The sequence below is a fragment of the Pinus tabuliformis genome, chromosome 4_1 (genome assembly GCF_031772625.1).
Source record: "Pinus tabuliformis cultivar Carrire ecotype Pingquan chromosome 4_1, CPIR1, whole genome shotgun sequence".
NCBI lineage: Eukaryota > Viridiplantae > Streptophyta > Pinopsida > Pinales > Pinaceae > Pinus > Pinus tabuliformis.
The window spans coordinates 974270475-974289566 of NC_142303.1; the positions used below are offsets into that span (position 1 = coordinate 974270475).

The following is a 19092-nucleotide window of genomic DNA, read 5'->3' on the forward strand; positions in this document are numbered from 1 at the left end:
ATTTGAATCCTTGTCACAAGTTAGATTCAAGTTTGGAACTTGTTGCACACATTTTGTCAAAGTTCCAAGGAAGCGGAAATATCAAATTTTTTCGACAGAATCAGATCATCTATCAACAGTTCATATGTCCTTGTAAACCCATTCTGCAACTTATATAATGTAAATGATGCTAGTAAGACCGTAAATGTATGTAACAACATAGGTAAGCCTATTATTTTGGCAAAAGTTTCATCCTAGGAGATTCTTTGTCTCACTGGTTCATTTGCGTGTCTAAACACGGATAGTCTATAGAGTTTTTCCCTCCAGCCTCACCCCAAAGCTAGGGTGGAATTCTTTGTCAAAGTCTTAGATGAGTCCTAGTGTTTTAGTCGAGTCTTATGTAAATGTGATTTGGGAATAATTTAAGCTAATTGGCTAAATTATTTTATTACAAATCACTTGGTCTACTAGCTCATATTGTGTCGCAGATTGGGTATGTTTTTTGAGGGTCTAAGCTGAACAGGTATTCCCCCTTTAAGGTTTGAAATTGTAAATCTTATGTAAAAAATATTTTAATGCATGGCCTCTCATACTTAGACACCAAGGTTAAAATATTAGAGGGTGGAAAAAATAATTAATCCCCTCATGTTGTAATTAATTAAATTTTGTGGCAAAATTAAATTAAAATCCTAAGGCGGAAATTTAATTAATTAGGGTCAATTTAAATGTCTTAGGAAAATTAAATTTCAAAATGAAAATTCATAGGTCTTAAAGGAATTAACTTTTGGAGGTCCTCCACCAAAAGAATATTGGATATTTCAAAAAAATTGGACCCTTGCGCCTTGGTGGTTAAGTCAGTCAATTTTTTGAGGAAATTAACTCAAAATAATTAATTTGAGCTAATTAAAATGGAATTAAATGATAAATTCAAAATTCCTCAAAAATAAAATTTCAACGGCTAAGATTAAAAGATAATCAAGTATTTTTGTCGGCTAAAATTAAAAGATAATCAAGTATTTTTTGAGAGCCAACATTATTTTGACAAGGATCAAAGAAACTAGTCGTTATTTTTCCCTTGGAGAATTTATCTATAAGTTAGAGAGTCATTTGAGTCTCTAGCCATCTGATTTTTGGCTAAGAAATTGTTTTTGAAGAATTGGTGTAAACTATTATCCCACTGGGAACTATTTCTTCTATCATAATAAAGACTTTGGGACGTGTTGTGGCGACTACAACCACACTCCAAAATTTTGCCTTAGCTTCGTTTTGGAGCCTCCCTACCAACCTTTCATAGCAGCAAGTCTTGCCTTGTCAAGTACACAAGCTTCAATGATTTTCTTGTAGAAGGATAGCCAGTCCATGAGAGCTTGTTGCATTCCCCTCACAGGTTGTTTCTCTGGACTTGGTCCAGCTGCAGGCTGAGAAACTCCCTCAAGAAATTGCGCAATTCTAGAGGGAATACGACCTTCCCTCCAGAAATTGCGCAGTTCTGTCTAGCAACCTTCTAGGCTCCAAAATTGCGCAAATCTGTCAATCAAGCTTCACTAAGAAAATTGTGCAATTCCTCCCAGCAGGGCTGCTCAGCTCAGGAATTGCACAATCCTAGGTAGCAATCAACTACTCTGCCCAGAAATTGCGCAAATCTTCTGGGTAGCCAACCCAGCGTCCTTCCAGAAATGCGCATTTTTTCCTCCCAGCTGAGCAGATTGTTGCATGTACAGTTGAGTCGACCGGTTCCACCTGGGACCAAGAAAACTTGACTTGCATGCATGGCCTGCTTTTTCCCGGAACAGAAAAAGCAACATGCAAAAAGCATCCCTAGATTTTAGGGATCTATTCTTAGCAGCTAGAGGTTTCATGCAAAGAAAAAGCAACATGCAAAAAGCATCCCTAGATTTTAGGGATCTATTCTTAGCAGCTAGAGGTTTCATGCAAAGATCATTTTAGAATCTTTCCTTCAAGTGTCGCTTTTTCCTAGATTTGTAACATGCGTGTCATGAGCCTCAAACTTATTTATTCGACACTTCAAAGCTCACTCATTCACATCGATCTTGGAGCTCTGACATCCCACAGCACATCCAGGAGTCTTCGACACATCCATCTCACCTATTCAAGGGTAAGTGGTCTTAACTTGTCTTTTGCAGCATTTCTATCGCTTTTTGTGTTTTTGTTTGCGTGAGTGTTGTTTGCTTGATTTCTGTGAACATGTTGGCTTCATGGGCCCTGACCCAGGTTCAGCGTTAAGTAGCCAAGCAAATCCCTACACTACTGGCCCTTTCGGCATCAATCCACGGAGCGCGGAATGAAGTCTCACCTAAAGCAGTATGGGGGGATGCAGGAACCAAGTTTCCACACCCTGAGATGGTTGTGATGTCATTTTTATACCCTAACCCTTCCTTCGCACAGACCTATAAGCCCTTTAGGGCTTATCAATGTACTTCTCTTATTCGTCCTTGAAGCCTCCGCGAAAGTCTTCGATCATCCTTCACGGACCCTAAATAGTCAATTCAGACGCTTACGCGCCTCTATAATTATCCTTACTTCTGTGTCTACCCCGATTAGCTTAAGTATTGGTTAACTTCAACATGCATTATGATTATCTTTGCGTAAACAGATATTCTTACTTGCGTTCATATGACAAAGTAAAATACATAGATTCACGCATCAATATAGCATTAAATCATAAACCCAATATTCAACATAACATAATTGCAACATTCATAACATAAGTAAAATAACTCATACACAGATATCTCCAAAATAATTCTCTTTATTGATGGTTCAGATCTCCAGTACAGACTCTAACTTCCCTACGCACACAACTGCAGGGGTTCGTGCACTCAGCTGCAGACTTCTACCCTAGGCCTCTGCGCACTCAGTTGCAAAGCCTCTTCCTACGCTAAGACTCTTCGCTCTTCGCTCTTAATTGCCCCAAACTTACTTAGAACTCTACTCTTCTTCTTCCCTTAGACTTTTATAAGACCCCCTTTTTATACATTCCCATGGCCAGCGGACCAATGGCGGATCTCATCAAGCCGACACAAACTATCTAAACTAAGGGCGGAAACCTTTTTTGACTGTTTACATCTTCGCGCTCCGCAACCACAAAATGCGGAGACTTTACATTTTTTATACAAAACTTGGGCCTTTAGCCCCAAAACTTGGGCTTTTAACCCCAAAATTGACCCCAGGGGACCCGTTCCCAACAGAACGTTTGTTGTCGTTTACATGCATACTAGCTTGTACTAGCACCGTTTCAGTTTTCATTAGCATCTCACTGTTGTCGCACGCATGAAACTGTTTTGCACAAACGGTCGTTCATTCGGCAACTTGCTTCACCCACATGCATGTTGTTCCGTTTTCTGAATATTTCATTCACTGTTTGCATGCACAATCATTCACTCCTACTTACACTCAGTATCGCCATGCATTCACTTTGCCATTTGCTTTCAGTGCCCATCGGCAGGTTTGGGCAGCGTTGGCCCAGACTCTGCCTCACCAAGATAGCATTGCGCAATCCTGAGAAGGAAGGCTCTATCTTCCCCTCAGGAAATGTGCATTTCTGCCCAATGACTGTCCTCTATTCTTGCATTGTGCAATTCTGAATGACAGTGACTGCTGGCCTAGAAAATTGCGCAATGCAATCACTAGGTCTGCAACCACTGCCAGCTGAAATTGCGCATTGCACAATTCTAGCAGCCAACTGGCCAACCTGGATTGTGCATTGCGCAAATCCAATAGCCAACCAGCCTCCCCAGACAGCCCAGACTGCCTTTTGCGCAGTTTTGGCAGCCAGTCAGCCAGCCTCCCAGAAGAAATTGCGCAATCTTTGCCAGTCAATTCCTAGGTATGTTGCATGTCGTTCCTCAAATTTGCTTTGGTTTTCGCTGACAAATTTCTTGCCATGCATGTCGCTTTGTCTCCAGATCTAGCAGGTGTTCGTCCGCCTCTTAGTAGTTCAGGATCAATGGCCTCCAAGAGAGCAGGATCAAAGGACACTAACGGAAGTGCAACTGGAGCAACAGTTGAGCGAGTTGAGCGAGTGTCCGCAAGTCTACCGATCTATGAAGATACCAAGCTGATTGTAGACAAGGACATCAAGCTGAAATGGCAAGAGGTCAATGATGCATTTGCAGGCACATTTGGGGAAGACCTCGAAGACCGCCAAGTCTATGTGAACATCCACAAGTCCGGCTTGTACCGGATTGCATGCAGGTATCCTATGCTCCCATGCGCAGACATGATACATTGGATCGTCTCGCACATTGATCCTGAGACGATGACATTGAGCAGTGTCAGCGGGACAGAGATTGCTACCTTCAGGGCACAAGATTATGATGAGATGTATCAGATGTCGGAGCCCGTGATCATCATGGAGACACCCTTCAGCTTACCCAGCAGCAATGCCAACTCCAGAGACATTTTGAAGAACTGGGTGAAGGAGCCGGCCAAATTCAAGATGACACCCAACTAGGTCTACAAGACGAAGATACTGCGGAAGGCGTATCAATACTTGGTCATCTTTGCATGTCGATTGTATGGCCAAGAAAGCACAGAAACCTTCCCACAGAGTTGGGTGATCGCGTTGGACCAACTGGCCAAAGAAGGCAAAGCATGCAACTGGTTTGACATGTTGGCTCACCAACTGAAGGAACAGGTAACAAGGGCTCGACAGCCGCCCAAAGGTATGCAAGCAAAGATCTACATGTCCGCATACATCTTGGATGCAATCTATGCCCGACAGGAGTTCCCGGGCTTGAAGTGGGCATGGACACCGACAGAGACTGTTGTGAACACTTATTGTAAGATGTTTTCCGAATGCAGCTTCAGAGGAGTTATCACATAGTTGTCCGATCATTTTGTCACCCCAGTTTACAAGATGATATTCGAACAGGATCCACCCTGCATGTCGAAGGTAGCAATGGAGGCACTGATTGACATAGCTGATTGGTATGCCTCACCGTCTGGCACCTTCATACGGATGTACAGTGCGGAGAAGCCTCTGCATGTTCTGCCGAAGTTTGCCTTAGACAAGCTCGTCATGCAGGAAGAATCGTATCACATCTCGACAGGATTGACAGCTAGGTTGCACTGGAAGAAGAAGGCACCTTGGCCTGCTCTTCCGTTGCGGATCGGGTTATACGAGATATGGAGTTTCAAGCATGCGGATGTCGAAGCAGAGCAGATGAAGAAGTATCCATTCAACCTCCGAAGTTACAATCTGTATGACCCACATTGTCTTGTGAAAGATCACTGCACGAGAGTATAGTTCAACTGGATCCACGGGGCATGTCATTGGGCGGAGGAGGACCCATGGAGATATTGTTACAACTCCTCCAGACTCAATGACCAGCTACTAGTGCTTTTGTAGTGCCATTCTTGGATTTCTTCTGATCTGTATGCTCATCATCATCACTATCATTGTTTGTAGCTGAGGCATGATGCTTGCCCTTCCTCTTCCTATTATTATTTTCTTCAGGACACTTGTCTTGATAGTGGCCATACTTGTTGAAACAAAAACATTGAATTTTCGACATATCTTTCTTTCCTTAAGAGTGAGGAGGTCTTCTTCCCACATTCCTTTGAAACCTTCCAAAATTTCTCCTTCCTCTTCCATCTTTAGAGTGGGTTGCAAAAGCTTAAGAGTCACCATCTTGAGGTCTTGGAATCTTCCCCTTTGAGACATGTCTAGATTCCTCTTGAGAACATGAGATCCATAATTCATCAAAACGTGGAATATCCTTTCTACCACAAATACTAGATGCAAATGAATCCCATGAGTCAAGAAAACCATTAAGTATTATAGTCACAAGTGCACTTGTTCCATCTTCCAATGGAAATCATCCATAGAAATGATTCCATAATAGCAGATTTCATGTGGTCTGCCTCTCGCTATAAAGCGAAATTCCATTTGTCCTCTCTGGCTACCATCTGCAAACCTTCTAAGAATGGTGGTTGGGGCATTAAGGACACAAAAAACTTCATCTGTGCATTGCTCACCACGAACTTTTGGAGGGATTTTATGGGGCAAGGCATCTGGCAAAATATCATCAGGGAGAAATATCTTGACCAAGCTAATTTGGAAGAATGGATTATGGTTGTCGGTGATGAAAAAGGCCTCCTTTGTGTGGTGCAGCTTGATGAAAGCAAGGCTCTGGTTGTGTAGTAACCTCAGATGGGTTTTTCGTAGGGGAAGCAATATCCTTGTCGGTCTTGATGCTATGGTTGGCATGGAAGGGTGACACTCCCTCTCATTGCCCATCATTCAACACCTCAACAATCATGGTATATATTCTCTGTCACACATCGAACACGCTTTGATCGAGGGTTTCCCCTCCACCCATTGGATGATGCCAAACGAGCTAGAGTTGGCTCCAGATCTATTCTTCGAATGGGAGTCCTACTATACTCAACTAATTCAAGCTAGCATCATCCTATCAACAAAGGAGGACAGACTCACTTGGGGTGGATTATCTCAAGGTGGAGATATCTCTGCTAAGGCAGCATACTCTTATATATCTGTTCGGTCTCTACTGGATCCATCCACCACTTGGATGGCCCTGATGTGGACATGGGAGGTTCCGACAAAACTAAGATGTTTTACATGGTGGTTGTCCACAACCACATCCTAACCTGGGACAACCTCACCAAGAGAGGCTTTTTGGGTCTAGGTTTCTTCCCTCTTTGTAGATCAGCAAATGAGGACGCAACACACATTTTTTGGACTGCCCCTTTGCTCTCTCCATCTGGGAGGAAGTAACAACATTCTTCAAGATTAATCTATTTTTGGACAGAGATTTTGTGTTATCGTGCCTTCATAGCTGGTCCTCTTGACATCTGGAGTACAAACTATCCCTCTTTATATTTTCTTGGTGGTCTGAGGCTGTTGGAATGATGCATGTATCTTTGAGAATTATGCCCGGATTGGAGAGCTACTCCCCTCAGAATCGTGGGTTATTTTAGGGAGATAGGCCCTCGAAAATATAATAGCACTAGGCGTTGTTGGTCTCATAACCCCGTGACAATGTCTATCCTATTGGATTCTTCGACAACACATTTGTGGGTGGTGTGTGCAGATGTGGTGCCATTATCTCCCTTTTCCCTTCCCGGACTTGCCACTTCTTTTGGTCTAGTGGAATGGGTACTAATATGAGAGTTGATGTGTTGGCTTTATGGGGCGTTGTTAGATGTGCCTCGTGGCTCGCAATGGATGAGATCTTAATCACAGGGGATTTGAAAGAGGCCATTGATTGGGAAAAGGGGAAACACTCTCTCGTTGTTTTGTATTTATCCTAATGGATGGAGCAAATTGCATCCATGAAGGAATGCTTCCACTCTATATCTTTCTACCACATATTTTGGGAGCAGAATGCTCTAGCGGATCAACTTTCCAAGAACGGGATCTCCGCTTTGATTGGGCAAATTCAATATGAGTGTCAAGACCTGGGATCTTTCATCAGCCCCAGTGCCTTCGTTTTCACGTGAAGCCTGAATTTTCTTCCTAATCCTTCTTGTCGGTCTCGATGGTTGTTTCTTGTCAGTGCGTCAATTATACTATGTTTTCTCTATACTTGGATCTAGGCTTCCGTAAGCCCCGTCTTTTTTACTTCCCGAGGCTACCCCTATGGTTTTGGTATCCTTCGTTGGGAGGTCTTTCTCTTTTTTGGCCTTGAGGTGGTCTTTGTTTCCTAGCAATGATCGCATTTAGTAGTATAATGGACATTAATGACTCTGGTAAATGTAACATATTTTGTTCTTGATAATGAAAGGCTGTTGTTTTTTTCTATTGAAAACAAGTTTTGTATCAGAAATAACTTCATCAATAGCTTGAAGTTGATCTCTCAATTGAGAGATCCTCATGAAATATGAAGCCATAGTATCATCCTTTGTCATTTTAACATCACAAAGTTCATTCTTCAAACTCATTTACCAATGTTGTTGATGGTATACAATCCAACTAGGGCATCATACATCTTCTTTGAAGAGTCCAAACCTAAAACATATGAAATCAAATGATCTCTGATAGGTTCAAAAATAATCGTCATGGTTGTGATTTCATTCTTCTTGTACCCGGATTTTCCTTTATTATCTTGTGGTTTAGTAACCTTGCCTGTCACATGCTCCAAAACATCATTCTCTACAAGAATAAGATCAATTCTTGTCTTCCATGCCCTGAAGCTTGTAGCACCTTACAACTTGCTTTTTGTCTTAGTATAGGAACCCATGGTCATAGACCTGGTCAAATGATCAGATTGCAGAAGTAGATATCTTCAAGAGTGCTCTCAATGCCCTTTTTCCCTTCACCAAAGCTCTGAAACCATGTTTATTTTTAAGGTGCAATTAAGACAAGCACAATTTTCTGCCAGATAATTACTTCCAATGATACAATTATATCTTTAGCACATTCCAGATCATTAAGCAATTACACTTCAGAAAATTTCAACCATAAATACAGTAGGGCAGTAGAGATCACAGTAAAACAATGATGCACAAGAGACAAAAATTTATCCTGGGAAAACCCAAACCAGGGAAAAACCCAGCAATCTTTTCTTAGGAGAAATTGTCCAATTCAATCAAATGTACATCTGAATTTTCTAGTCAAAACATAGTCAAATTGACCACACCACTTTCCAAGTCAAACCTAGTCAAAGGAGAGAGAAAAGTCAGACTTTTGTTCAACTAGTCAAATCTAGTCAACACGCTAAATTTCGACCTCTACTGCTCCTGGTCAACTGTGGTCAAAGAGGCCAAATTTCAGCCCTACAACTCCCTCAGGAAATTCTATCAAACTGTCACAGTTGACCTGCGATCAAAGTTCGGTCAATGTCCAAATTTTTGCCCATAGATTCAGTCAACATCCAATCAAAGATACTCAAAATGTTCAGTTCAATACCCAGTCAAAGATTCAAGTCAAAGTAGCCCAAAAAATGCTAAGTCAGCGTTAGTCAACTGTCAAACAAATATGAAGATGGTCAATTTCATTGGTCAACTTCAAGTGTCCTCCTCCTTCGCACATGTGAACAAAAGTCTTCTTCTTGGATAGATCTAAGTTTATGAGATGCCAAATGAGGAGGTCCAAATGTCAATATATAGGAGTCAAACCATGTGGGTTTTGACCAAGGGTCAAACTGCTTCAAGAAGTGGGGCCGACATGAACAGTAAAATAATATTTTATTTCTCTTTGACTTTGTTGACTTAAATATTAACCACACCTACAAAATTTCAACATGAAGAGGACCTTTGGCCCCTCCATAGGCATGATTATAGGATATTAACCTAGAATATTAATATTTTAATGTAAAGGAAGTTGAGCACATCCTCTATAAATAGAGGTGCATTTAATTTCATTTCATCATGGTTGGTTTGGGGGAGAAATCCCTTACCAATTCTGAAATTTCTAAAATTTTCTCTTGATTCTTAATTTTGGCTATGGAGGAATAAGTAGAGCAACCTTTTGGAGGATTTTGTTGATGTGGATGGTTCTCTTTTCTTGATGGATATTGGTAGATCTTGATGAGAAGGCCTTGTTGATGTGGATAGACATATTCTTTGTGGATGGTTATTGGTGAAATTTGATCATATGTGTTATTCAATATGAGTTATCTTCTTCCAATCTTGTTTATTGTTGGTGGATAAAGGTTATTAAATATCCACCGTGGTTGTATTGGTAGTTTTATTCTCCTTGAACAAGGTTCTTCATTGAGTTCCCTGAGGTGACCCAAGTTAAGCTCCCTCCTTTATTTATCTATGAAAATTGTAAGGTGCCTAATCCAAGCCTCTAGGGTACACAAGTTAGTCTACCCTAGTCCTTGAGACTAAATCCACTCCAAACCTCTTTAGATCTCTCATCAAGCTCTTTTAAGATAACCTAAGCTAATTTCACTCCCTTATCCCATCTTTGAAGATTGAAGGACGCTAGATTGGAGGTCTAAGGGAGACATGTGAGTCTCCCTTGGTTCCTTGCACCCAAATCCATCACCTTTCTCTTTGTGCGTTGCTCCTTGACTCCATATGCCTCCAAAAAATATATATTGCCATGCTAAGGCACTAATCTTCTATCCTCCATCACTCATTTTCCTTGTAAATCATTCAAACTATTTTTTTAGAGTTTTACTCCCCTAGTGATTCCTTGGTTGTGTGTGATGGTCAAAGGACTTGGGACATTCAACACAACTTCCCAAAATAGAGGATTCTACTTGGGTGTTTTCTCCAATGTGAAACCACGTCAACTCCCTAATAAATAATAAAATTTGCTCCAAGGTGGTTACGATTCCTCAAAGCTTGTGCAAGTGGATAGATCTAATCAAAGTAAGGAGTCAAGCACACTAACCACTCACCAAGTCAACAAGAAACCCAACGAATTCTCAATTCTAGGGGGATGGCCCCTCCTTTCAACAAAATATAATAAAATATGTGATCACCCTCAACATGTGTACTAATGAACAAGAACACCCCACTGACGTGTTGTACCATGTAAACATAATTTGCACTCCCTAGCAAAGTTCCACCATGGTAAAAAGATAAAAATAAAACATTAGGCTCAACGTAGGCTTGGAACTAGGGCACACCACAACCAAGGGACTAATACATCATTATTACATAATTAAGCCTTAGAAAACGCAAGCTCAACATGGAATACCATGTAATACTGCCCTTTTGCTCATACTTTAGGAAACAATACACATCAACAAGAATACTTACTTCATTAAATATACACCCCCCAAGGTGATGCCTAGCAATATTACAATGTTATAGCACCTACAAGTTTCCCCACCAAGGAAAAATGTATCACCACACCACATCTAACACCATAGGAAAGAAACATAAAAAAGAGTGTTAACTCCTAATGATACATCAAATATGTCCCTAAAACAAATTCAAGATAAAGAGACCGTGTAGAACACATATCCTAATGAAAAACCAATATCATACCACATTCACATAATCACTTGGACACTCCAAAAATAAATGACACATGAAGTAGCAAGCACCCATATGTCAAGATAGTGATCCATGAAACATATGCCAAGCAAACGCATGAAAGTAGCACCAACAAAACTATGTGGTGGGATGGAATCATGTATACATATTCACATCTCTAAACATCTCATACTTATTGTATGTCCATAATACATCAACCAAAGATCAAAATTGATTTCTGCAAAAAATAACATGAAAGCAAACCTAATGCTCATAAATGTTGAATTTATTCATTCTACCCTACTCTAACATAGGATGAAGCAAGAGACTAAGTGAGGTCAAACAACCAATGCCATGAACTCTTCCCTTGTGTTTGGTAATGAGCCAAAACAAGGTTATATTAATAATAAGGACTATGTCAGGGAAATATTTAGGGTTTAAATTTCACCCATAGGTTAATTTTCCATCTTTTTCCCAAAAAAGATTCATCAATTTCCATCTTTTCTAAAAATATTTTTCCCAAATCTTATAGGATCAAATTATTTAACGTTAAAATTGCCAAAATTTTATAGAAACTGTATAAAATCCTTAAAAAATTGAATATTTTTTAAAAAATATCACCATACATTTTACAATTTGCATATTAAATAAGGATAAAAGATTCACTAAAGTTTCTACACTATAAGATTAATTTCCATTTTTAAACTTTCCTCACCTTGTGTATGCTAGACTCTCTATTACAATGTGGCTGCAAAATGGAACTACATCACATGCACGACAACAAATACAAAAATTTGAAGCGGGATAGCACATTCCATCACATGCTAACTCAATCATATACATTGAGGAAGGCTGAAATAAGGCCCTAAAAAATGCACGCAGAAACTCATTATCAAACTGCAAAATGATTTCTAAGTGCCTCTCAAAATGTTCATCTGAATAAAACATTCAAATTTTCAAAATGGCTGCTCCAACAATAAAGTGTCTTCTATCAAGCATGAGAATGAAATATGAGATGAAATTCTTGATCTTGAAATAATTTTTCATGTATAATTAAACGGCTAGAAAAGACTATCATAAATTCTGAATTCCATACATAGTCAATGCATACATTTTCTAGCACTGAAAACATGACTTCCAACTGAAAAATGACATACAAACTCACAAACATTTGAAAAGGTAGACGGCTGAAAATTTTCAGCTCTTCTATCACTCATGGCATGCTCAAAAATTTGGAAATTCTCTAAATTATCTATGGCAAAAGATGGAGGTAAATTTTCTACATTTTTAACATCCACAATCTGATTTTTTTTTAAATTATTAAGATGCAGACATGGTGTAAATTATCATCTGAAATTTCTGAGTATGCAGCTATTAAAATGGTTGTAAATCTGCACTATACATGGGAAACCAACACTAAAAGAATTTCTTAGTTTACCACCTATTTTTTCAACAAACTCATCCACAATATAAGGCTGTCCAAGGGCCTCAAAATGTGCAATGTTGTTTTCAAAAAATTCACTATTACTATCATGGATGGAGTCTCCATATAAATTTCAGCGATCCTCATCCCAACTATCATTACTAAAGTGAGAACTCTCATCTCCTTGGCTGCCTTTAAATAAATCTAAACGTTCTTCTTCTTTCAAGGGTGCATCTTCAACAATTTCTTCTTCCAAATCACTAAAAGATGAAGCACTCGATTTAAACATTTGGAAAGGAAAACAACTCATTGATCCCTTGTTTTCATCACAAGAAAATCATCTTCTAAATCTGATATCATGAGAAAATAGTGCAAGAGATGAAGGTTGGTCCTCCAAGAACCCCTTATCACAAATATCATGAAAAATTATGTGGATCATAACAATGATCCTCCCAATAAATGCAAAATACATGTACCAATCCCACAAATGAAGATATTTTCTTTTACTCATCTAATTACATGAACCAATTCATAGCACCACCATCAAAATCACATACATCCTCATGATTAATACCAAGATCCAAAATGATTTTATGAAGGATGTAACATGTCTTGTTGGTGAAACATTATATCCATAGAAACTCAAGCCATACCCATCAAACTCTTCAAAAATAACATCAACAAACTCATGAGAATCTTGGACTATTAGAAAAATCAAATGCAGGATACAAATCTAGATCTAAATCTGCCACGTATACCAAGATCCAAAATGATTTTATGAAGGATGTAACATGTCTTGTTGGTGAAACGTTATATCCATAGAAACTCAAGCCATACCCATCAAACTCTTCAAAAATAACATCAACAAACTCATGAGAATCTTGGACTATTGGAAAAATCAAAGGCAGGATACAAATCTAGATCTAAATCTGCCACATTTTTTCAATATAAAGAGTTGGAATCTGAAGATGCATGCATACCATAATACCTCATATCCAAAAACTAAAATTGGGAGTCGCCAAAGTGAGTTCCTCAAATATTTGCTATCTATCCTCACTTCCAAAAACTATAAGCCATCAAATGTGGAATCACCATATGAGAATATAATCTTCAAATAAACACCCTCATAAAAAATTATTTGATCTACAAATTTCCAAGAAAAGGACTATCCCCAACAACAGCACGAAAATGTTACAACAAAATCTATAACCCACAAAAATGTAAAGTCCCAAGCACCAACGTGATAGCTTTGTGTAACTCAAGAAAGTTGTCCACTGTCACCTCAATAGCTCTTTCACACACTTTACGTTGCCTCTTCTCCAACACAGGGGGAACTTCTCTATGGTAGAAATATTGAGGCTACATAATGGAGGGGCTCAAGGTCAAAATGAAGAGTAAGCCTTGTATATGGAACTAGAAAATGGGGAAAGGCATATGGAAAATAATGAAATGGGAAGGAGGCAGGGAAATGAAATGATACTGAAAGGGAACCAGCACCTATCAATCTATTGGGCCAAAGTAGACATAAAATATTGATCAATGAAAGAGCTAATTAGTCACAATTAACTATTTTGAGGTAGGCTATGGGGTACAAAAGGTTAATTTGACACATTCAGCCTTGTTACCCCATAACATAGAGAGGTAAACCATAGGAGACTTTCTTCTATGATTCTTATCACATACATCAGCTCCATAGGTAAGATCCATGGTTATCCATAGAACTACTGATGATGCTTCCTACATTTGTCTCAACTCACTCACATAGATGATTATGGTGCTTGACATACATGAGGTACATTTTTCCCAACTCACTCACATAGATGATTATGGTGCTTGACATACATGAGGTACATTATTTCCTTGCTTCCTATTAAGTGTTAATGCCTCATGTATTTATCATCATAGTAGTGATCATCGATTGAGTTGCATAATAGGTCATAATGCTCTAAATTTGTGCCTTTTGCATTGTTTTACCTTGGTAATCATCACCATCTTCTAGATAAGTATTCTCACTCTTGGGTTGAGATGTACTACGGGAGGCTTTGAAAGATATAGTGCATCCATATCCCAATCCATACTCAACATTTTCCACCTTTCTTAATTTCTATGGTCCAGTTTATGGTTGGTTTTCATATGTTACAAAAAGTTTAATTCCTCATAGTCCCATGAGAAGGAGCTATAGGCTCAAGGTCGATGTAGATAAATAAAAAAAGAAAAAGAGAGCAAAATGTAAATGTCAAAATGCAGAACAAAATAAAGAGATATAAAGAAAAAGTCAAAAGACAAAGCAAAGATTGAACAATGCCCCCTCGCTATAAGGCCATTACCCAAGTCCTTTGCAATGAACTGCATACTTGAAAAGGACTAATTGAAATTTTCTCAAATTCTATGCAATAAAATGCATATAGAGGAACTTATAAAACGTTACACATCCCATTCATACTAATATGTTATTTTTTTACATTTTTTAAACATTATATTGGGCCAACTTAATACCACATATCACGTTAGCATTAGGCATCGACATTACACATCCCCTTCAAACTGGCTATAGAATGCATCTCCCTGCGATGCAATTAATCCTCTTCACTGAAAGGGAATCCTTTTGGGAGACAAGTGGATGATCAGATAGTATGGCAGATATGGAACAGCATAAAGTTAACAGGAATTTTCTTTTAATGGAAAAGGAGATGTTGAGATACATTCAATAGGGACACCTCCCCATTACAACTGGGTAAGATTAAATTGTCAAAGCGGAATTGACAGTTCAGGCTTCAGCAAAAGTTGGAATTTTTCCTCCTGATATATCATCTCTTGAGATTGGGGCTAGGGTGGATATGTGGGCACTCTTTGCCTATATTCAAATTTCAGAGGCGCAGTTTGTATAATCACATCCTGGCTCACTGACTTGTGTGCCTTGCACTATTTTTTGAGCATCAATGTAATATGCATTTAAAAAAAATATTAATTGAAATTTGAAATACATGCAAGTATTGCTGAAACTAGCTTATCACTCCAAGTAATGATAATGTTCTTTCCTCACAAAGTCATCAAGATGTTAAGGCTTATCATGGCAGACAATATCAGAGTTCTACTTTTGTCAAATAAGAATTTCAATGAACATAAAAGTAAATTTCAAGTAGTCAAATGAACATTCGACTGAACTCGCATTTGCAGGCATTCCAGAATTTGACCACTGAGAACAGATTTATGATTTTTTTCTCAAAAACCATTACCGTATTAGCTAGCCATATCTCTCGTGGCTGCAAACAAAAATGAAAATTAACAAAGGTACCAAAATAGAATTCATTTGAAGCTTGCAGACAAGAACCATCTGCTGCCAATGATATTTTCATAATTTATTTGTGTGACCTTTTCGAAGGACAAACTTCTTGTTAAATGGAGTATTGCTTTAAAATGAGAGTACATTAACTTCATATAAAGAAGACTATGAAAGTCGAAGCCTTGAACTAAGGGCGATCAACCAACCACCACAATAATTCATGTCTATATTTAAATACTGTATAAATATTTTGTTTATCCAAATCAAAGCCTGCGTCATTATGCCCACATCATTTGTCCCCTTTTGTTTGCTATCACTACTTAAAATAGCAGTTCCTCGGCAACTTCTACAGTCTGAAATTATTTTCAATCTATTTTCATTATTCCAAATCAAAGCGAATGATGGTCAGTCGAGCTCACTAACTGAGACCACAATTCCTTTAGCAGGTTACGGTCTGCAAATTTTATAGATGTCCATGGTACACGGTACATCACTGCACCAACCATCACACCAAAGCATGCTCAAATTTTGCCCATTAAAGGGCCTGTGGATTGAATCATGACCAATATAGTGATTAGTTGTAAGCTGGACCACTTTATTTGGCCATAGTCTAACTGTTCTAAGTTTTAGAGTTTTCATTCTCCAGTTAAATTTGCCTAAAATACAGCAGGAATTTGTTGGAATCACAAGTTTTATCTGTGAAATCTGCACAATCTGAGCACCGGGCAGTTTTTCAGGGCACTGAATCCATTTATGCATTCAAAAACAAATTTTATACAACAAAAATACACAATCTGACCAAAAAATGTTTCACCTAATTCCAGCCCAAAACTCCAAAACGTCGAATAGTTAAACAAAGCCCTTTATTTGCAAGCCGATGTCTGGCACGCAACCTTTTAATATGGAGTTGTCTATAATGCGACTTTTTGAGATTCCGGTGACGGAATCCGGCGGAAGAAATTGAGATGAAATCATGATTTGTTGCAGTTAAAATGGTTTTTTAACTGCATATTCGGATTCAGCACCCTGAAAAACCCCTGGGACACTTTCATTGTGCAGAAACTAGTTATCAAACTTGGATTTCAATAAATTACTGCCGGATTTTCACCGGAAAAAATCGCCGAAAAAGCTTTCAAAAAGTCGCGTTAAAGACTACGGCTTTTAATATTATGTTGTATCCAGTGAAATCTGACCATCAAATCAAATTGTTGTCATGTAACCATACAATAAACATGGACCAATTTGCATTGGCTATTGAGCAGAAGGGTAATAAGAAAATTTAATATATTTCATTTATATATTAACGTCCACCGGATCACAGAGATAGCCAATGGGGTTGGAAAAAGGTGCATGAATAGAGTATGCAATGGGGGTGCATAGAACGCATAGGACAAAGTAAGATAATTCGTATTGTCCTTCACTTGGCACATTGACCTGTCAATGGATTGAATATGATTTGGACTAAACACATTGGGTTTAGTGTTTTTTCAGCATTTTAAAAAGAGCCTTCGCGGGTATTTATGGCCAATACTTTGTTTTTTTTTTGACATATGCTTTTCGAGTTACAGTGCAGCAAGCACGCATCTCCCCTTACGACATTCAAATATTCAAGTTCATTTGGCTAATAAGCAGCAGGTTGGTGTATTGGCAGTGAGTAGGTTATATCTACTCCATCAAAGTTTCCCACAACGGCCACAACCACAATAAATGGCCTGCTTGCAAAGGCACAGGCATGTTGCAGGGAATTTGAAGGGTGGAAGAATATCATTAACTCAATTTACCTACCAACCAAACCCCCCTGACAACTATATATATTAATTATTTTTTTAGAAAAAATATTATCTTCATTTATGTTTTATGAATTTAATTTACAAATCTCTTTTTTTCGAAAAAGATTTTAATGAGAACTTAATCACAATTTTGATTAAAAATGTCCATTTTTAAAAATTGCTTTTATGTGGTTGAACATCTCTGTTATACAATTTCCTAGATCATCTTGGTTCAGAGCCATATATGAGCGTCTTCATACCGGCCTTAATAATAAAACAGGATAGAAATAAAATTGAAAATTCTACACACCTGAATTGTTGCCCAGACTGCGACGCACAGGGGAACCCAATTTGAGAATGGAACCACCCATCTCTCCAATATCCAAGCGAATAGAACCACAGGTATGAGGAAAGGCAATACAGGCTTGTCGATCGTTATATAATTCCAGATTCCATAAGCTTCCCTTGAGCAGATATCTTTCAGCTGTCTTGTCATCCCTGTCCGGGCTTTGTATATTGGCCCTCTTCGTTGAGTAATGACTTCCTCACGCAATGAAGGCATCTCGGCTTGTCTCTAAATTAGAAACTCGAATTTCAACCCAGGGTTTCTTCAATTCCTATACTATTATATCACAACATCTTCAGAGGTATTGAGGCTTTGAAAATATGTAAAATTTGACTTCGGGATGGGCATCTGTGGAATAAATGCAACTAGAATTAGTGGAAGTCAAAGGAAACTACAGAAGTATTAAGGCTTGAAAATAAGGAACATTTGACAAAGACACGTCCAGGCAGTAAAAGGGTCCATAATTAGTGCAAGATAACGATATCAAGGCAAATATATCATTACAGTGAAGGAGGGAGGGTTTCATTGCATCATTCACAACTCGAGCTGAGTTGCTTTTGTAATGATCTGCCAGTACCAGTACCAATTCTACGTCGGACTAGGGACAACTGATAAACCACGGCTTCGTCATAGAAATCTTTATACTCAAGGTTCGGCCAAATTCAGTCGTTTCTGGAAGGAATTCTGTGAACTTCCAAGGACACGAGGTCGGAATTTCAAGATGTGGAGAGAAAACGGGGGCTCCGAAAAGGCCATAAAGAAGCTTCCTAGGGTTTCCACTTTTGACGAGAAAAAAGAGCAATTTGTCGTCCCATCCGGATGATTGCACACAGTGAAAAGACAGCCAACTTTGTGTGGAAATATCCCATCCACATTCACAAGAAGCCGGAGAACAATGCTTTCAGGCGCGGATCTGCTAAGCTTCTGTTGGATCTGGTCGGCGCGGCTACCTAGTACAGGACCACGAGAAGCGACTGGGATTCGTCGCGGAAATCAGGATTACGATCTCCAGTGTATGTCATGGAGACTACAGCTTCCAGAACTGCTTAGTTCCCATAATTAAGTCGAGGATCTGCCAGCGTAAAAAAATTGTTACACGTCATCGACCGGCAGCGGTTAACTCTTTGGTCTTACATGAATAAACCGTTATTTCGCAACCTATGTGGCGAGCTGTGCGCCGCATGTTCTTCCAGCGCGGCTGGAGATGTGCGCACTTTCATCCTGCTCAGTGGTACACCGGTTAATCTACGTGGTACGATTTCTGCACAGCATGGCCAGCGGAGAACCGGGCCCGGCAGTAGCCTTCATAGAGTAAAACTCAGACCCTTTCGTTGAGGACGAGAGGTTGACTTTTGGTTTTGCGGGAAGCAAT

At 39.1% G+C, this 19092-nt stretch overlaps 1 protein-coding gene across 4 annotated transcripts in view; it reads right to left on the minus strand.

Annotated features, from left to right (window-relative positions):
• ATSYTF (C2 domain-containing protein) overlaps positions 1-18767 on the minus strand; it is a 283910-nt gene extending 265143 nt beyond the window's left edge. For 2 of the 4 annotated variants that reach the window (XM_089420635.1, XM_089420636.1), the window contains exon 1: positions 17685-18767. In XM_089420635.1, coding sequence (XP_089276761.1) covers positions 17685-17936 — 252 coding nt within the window. In that variant the 5' untranslated portion in view covers positions 17937-18767. The remainder of the gene's footprint in view (positions 1-17684) is intronic. The other 2 variants (XM_089420634.1, XM_089420633.1) reach the window with 2 other exon arrangements.
• Between the last annotated feature and the right edge of the window lie 325 nt (positions 18768-19092).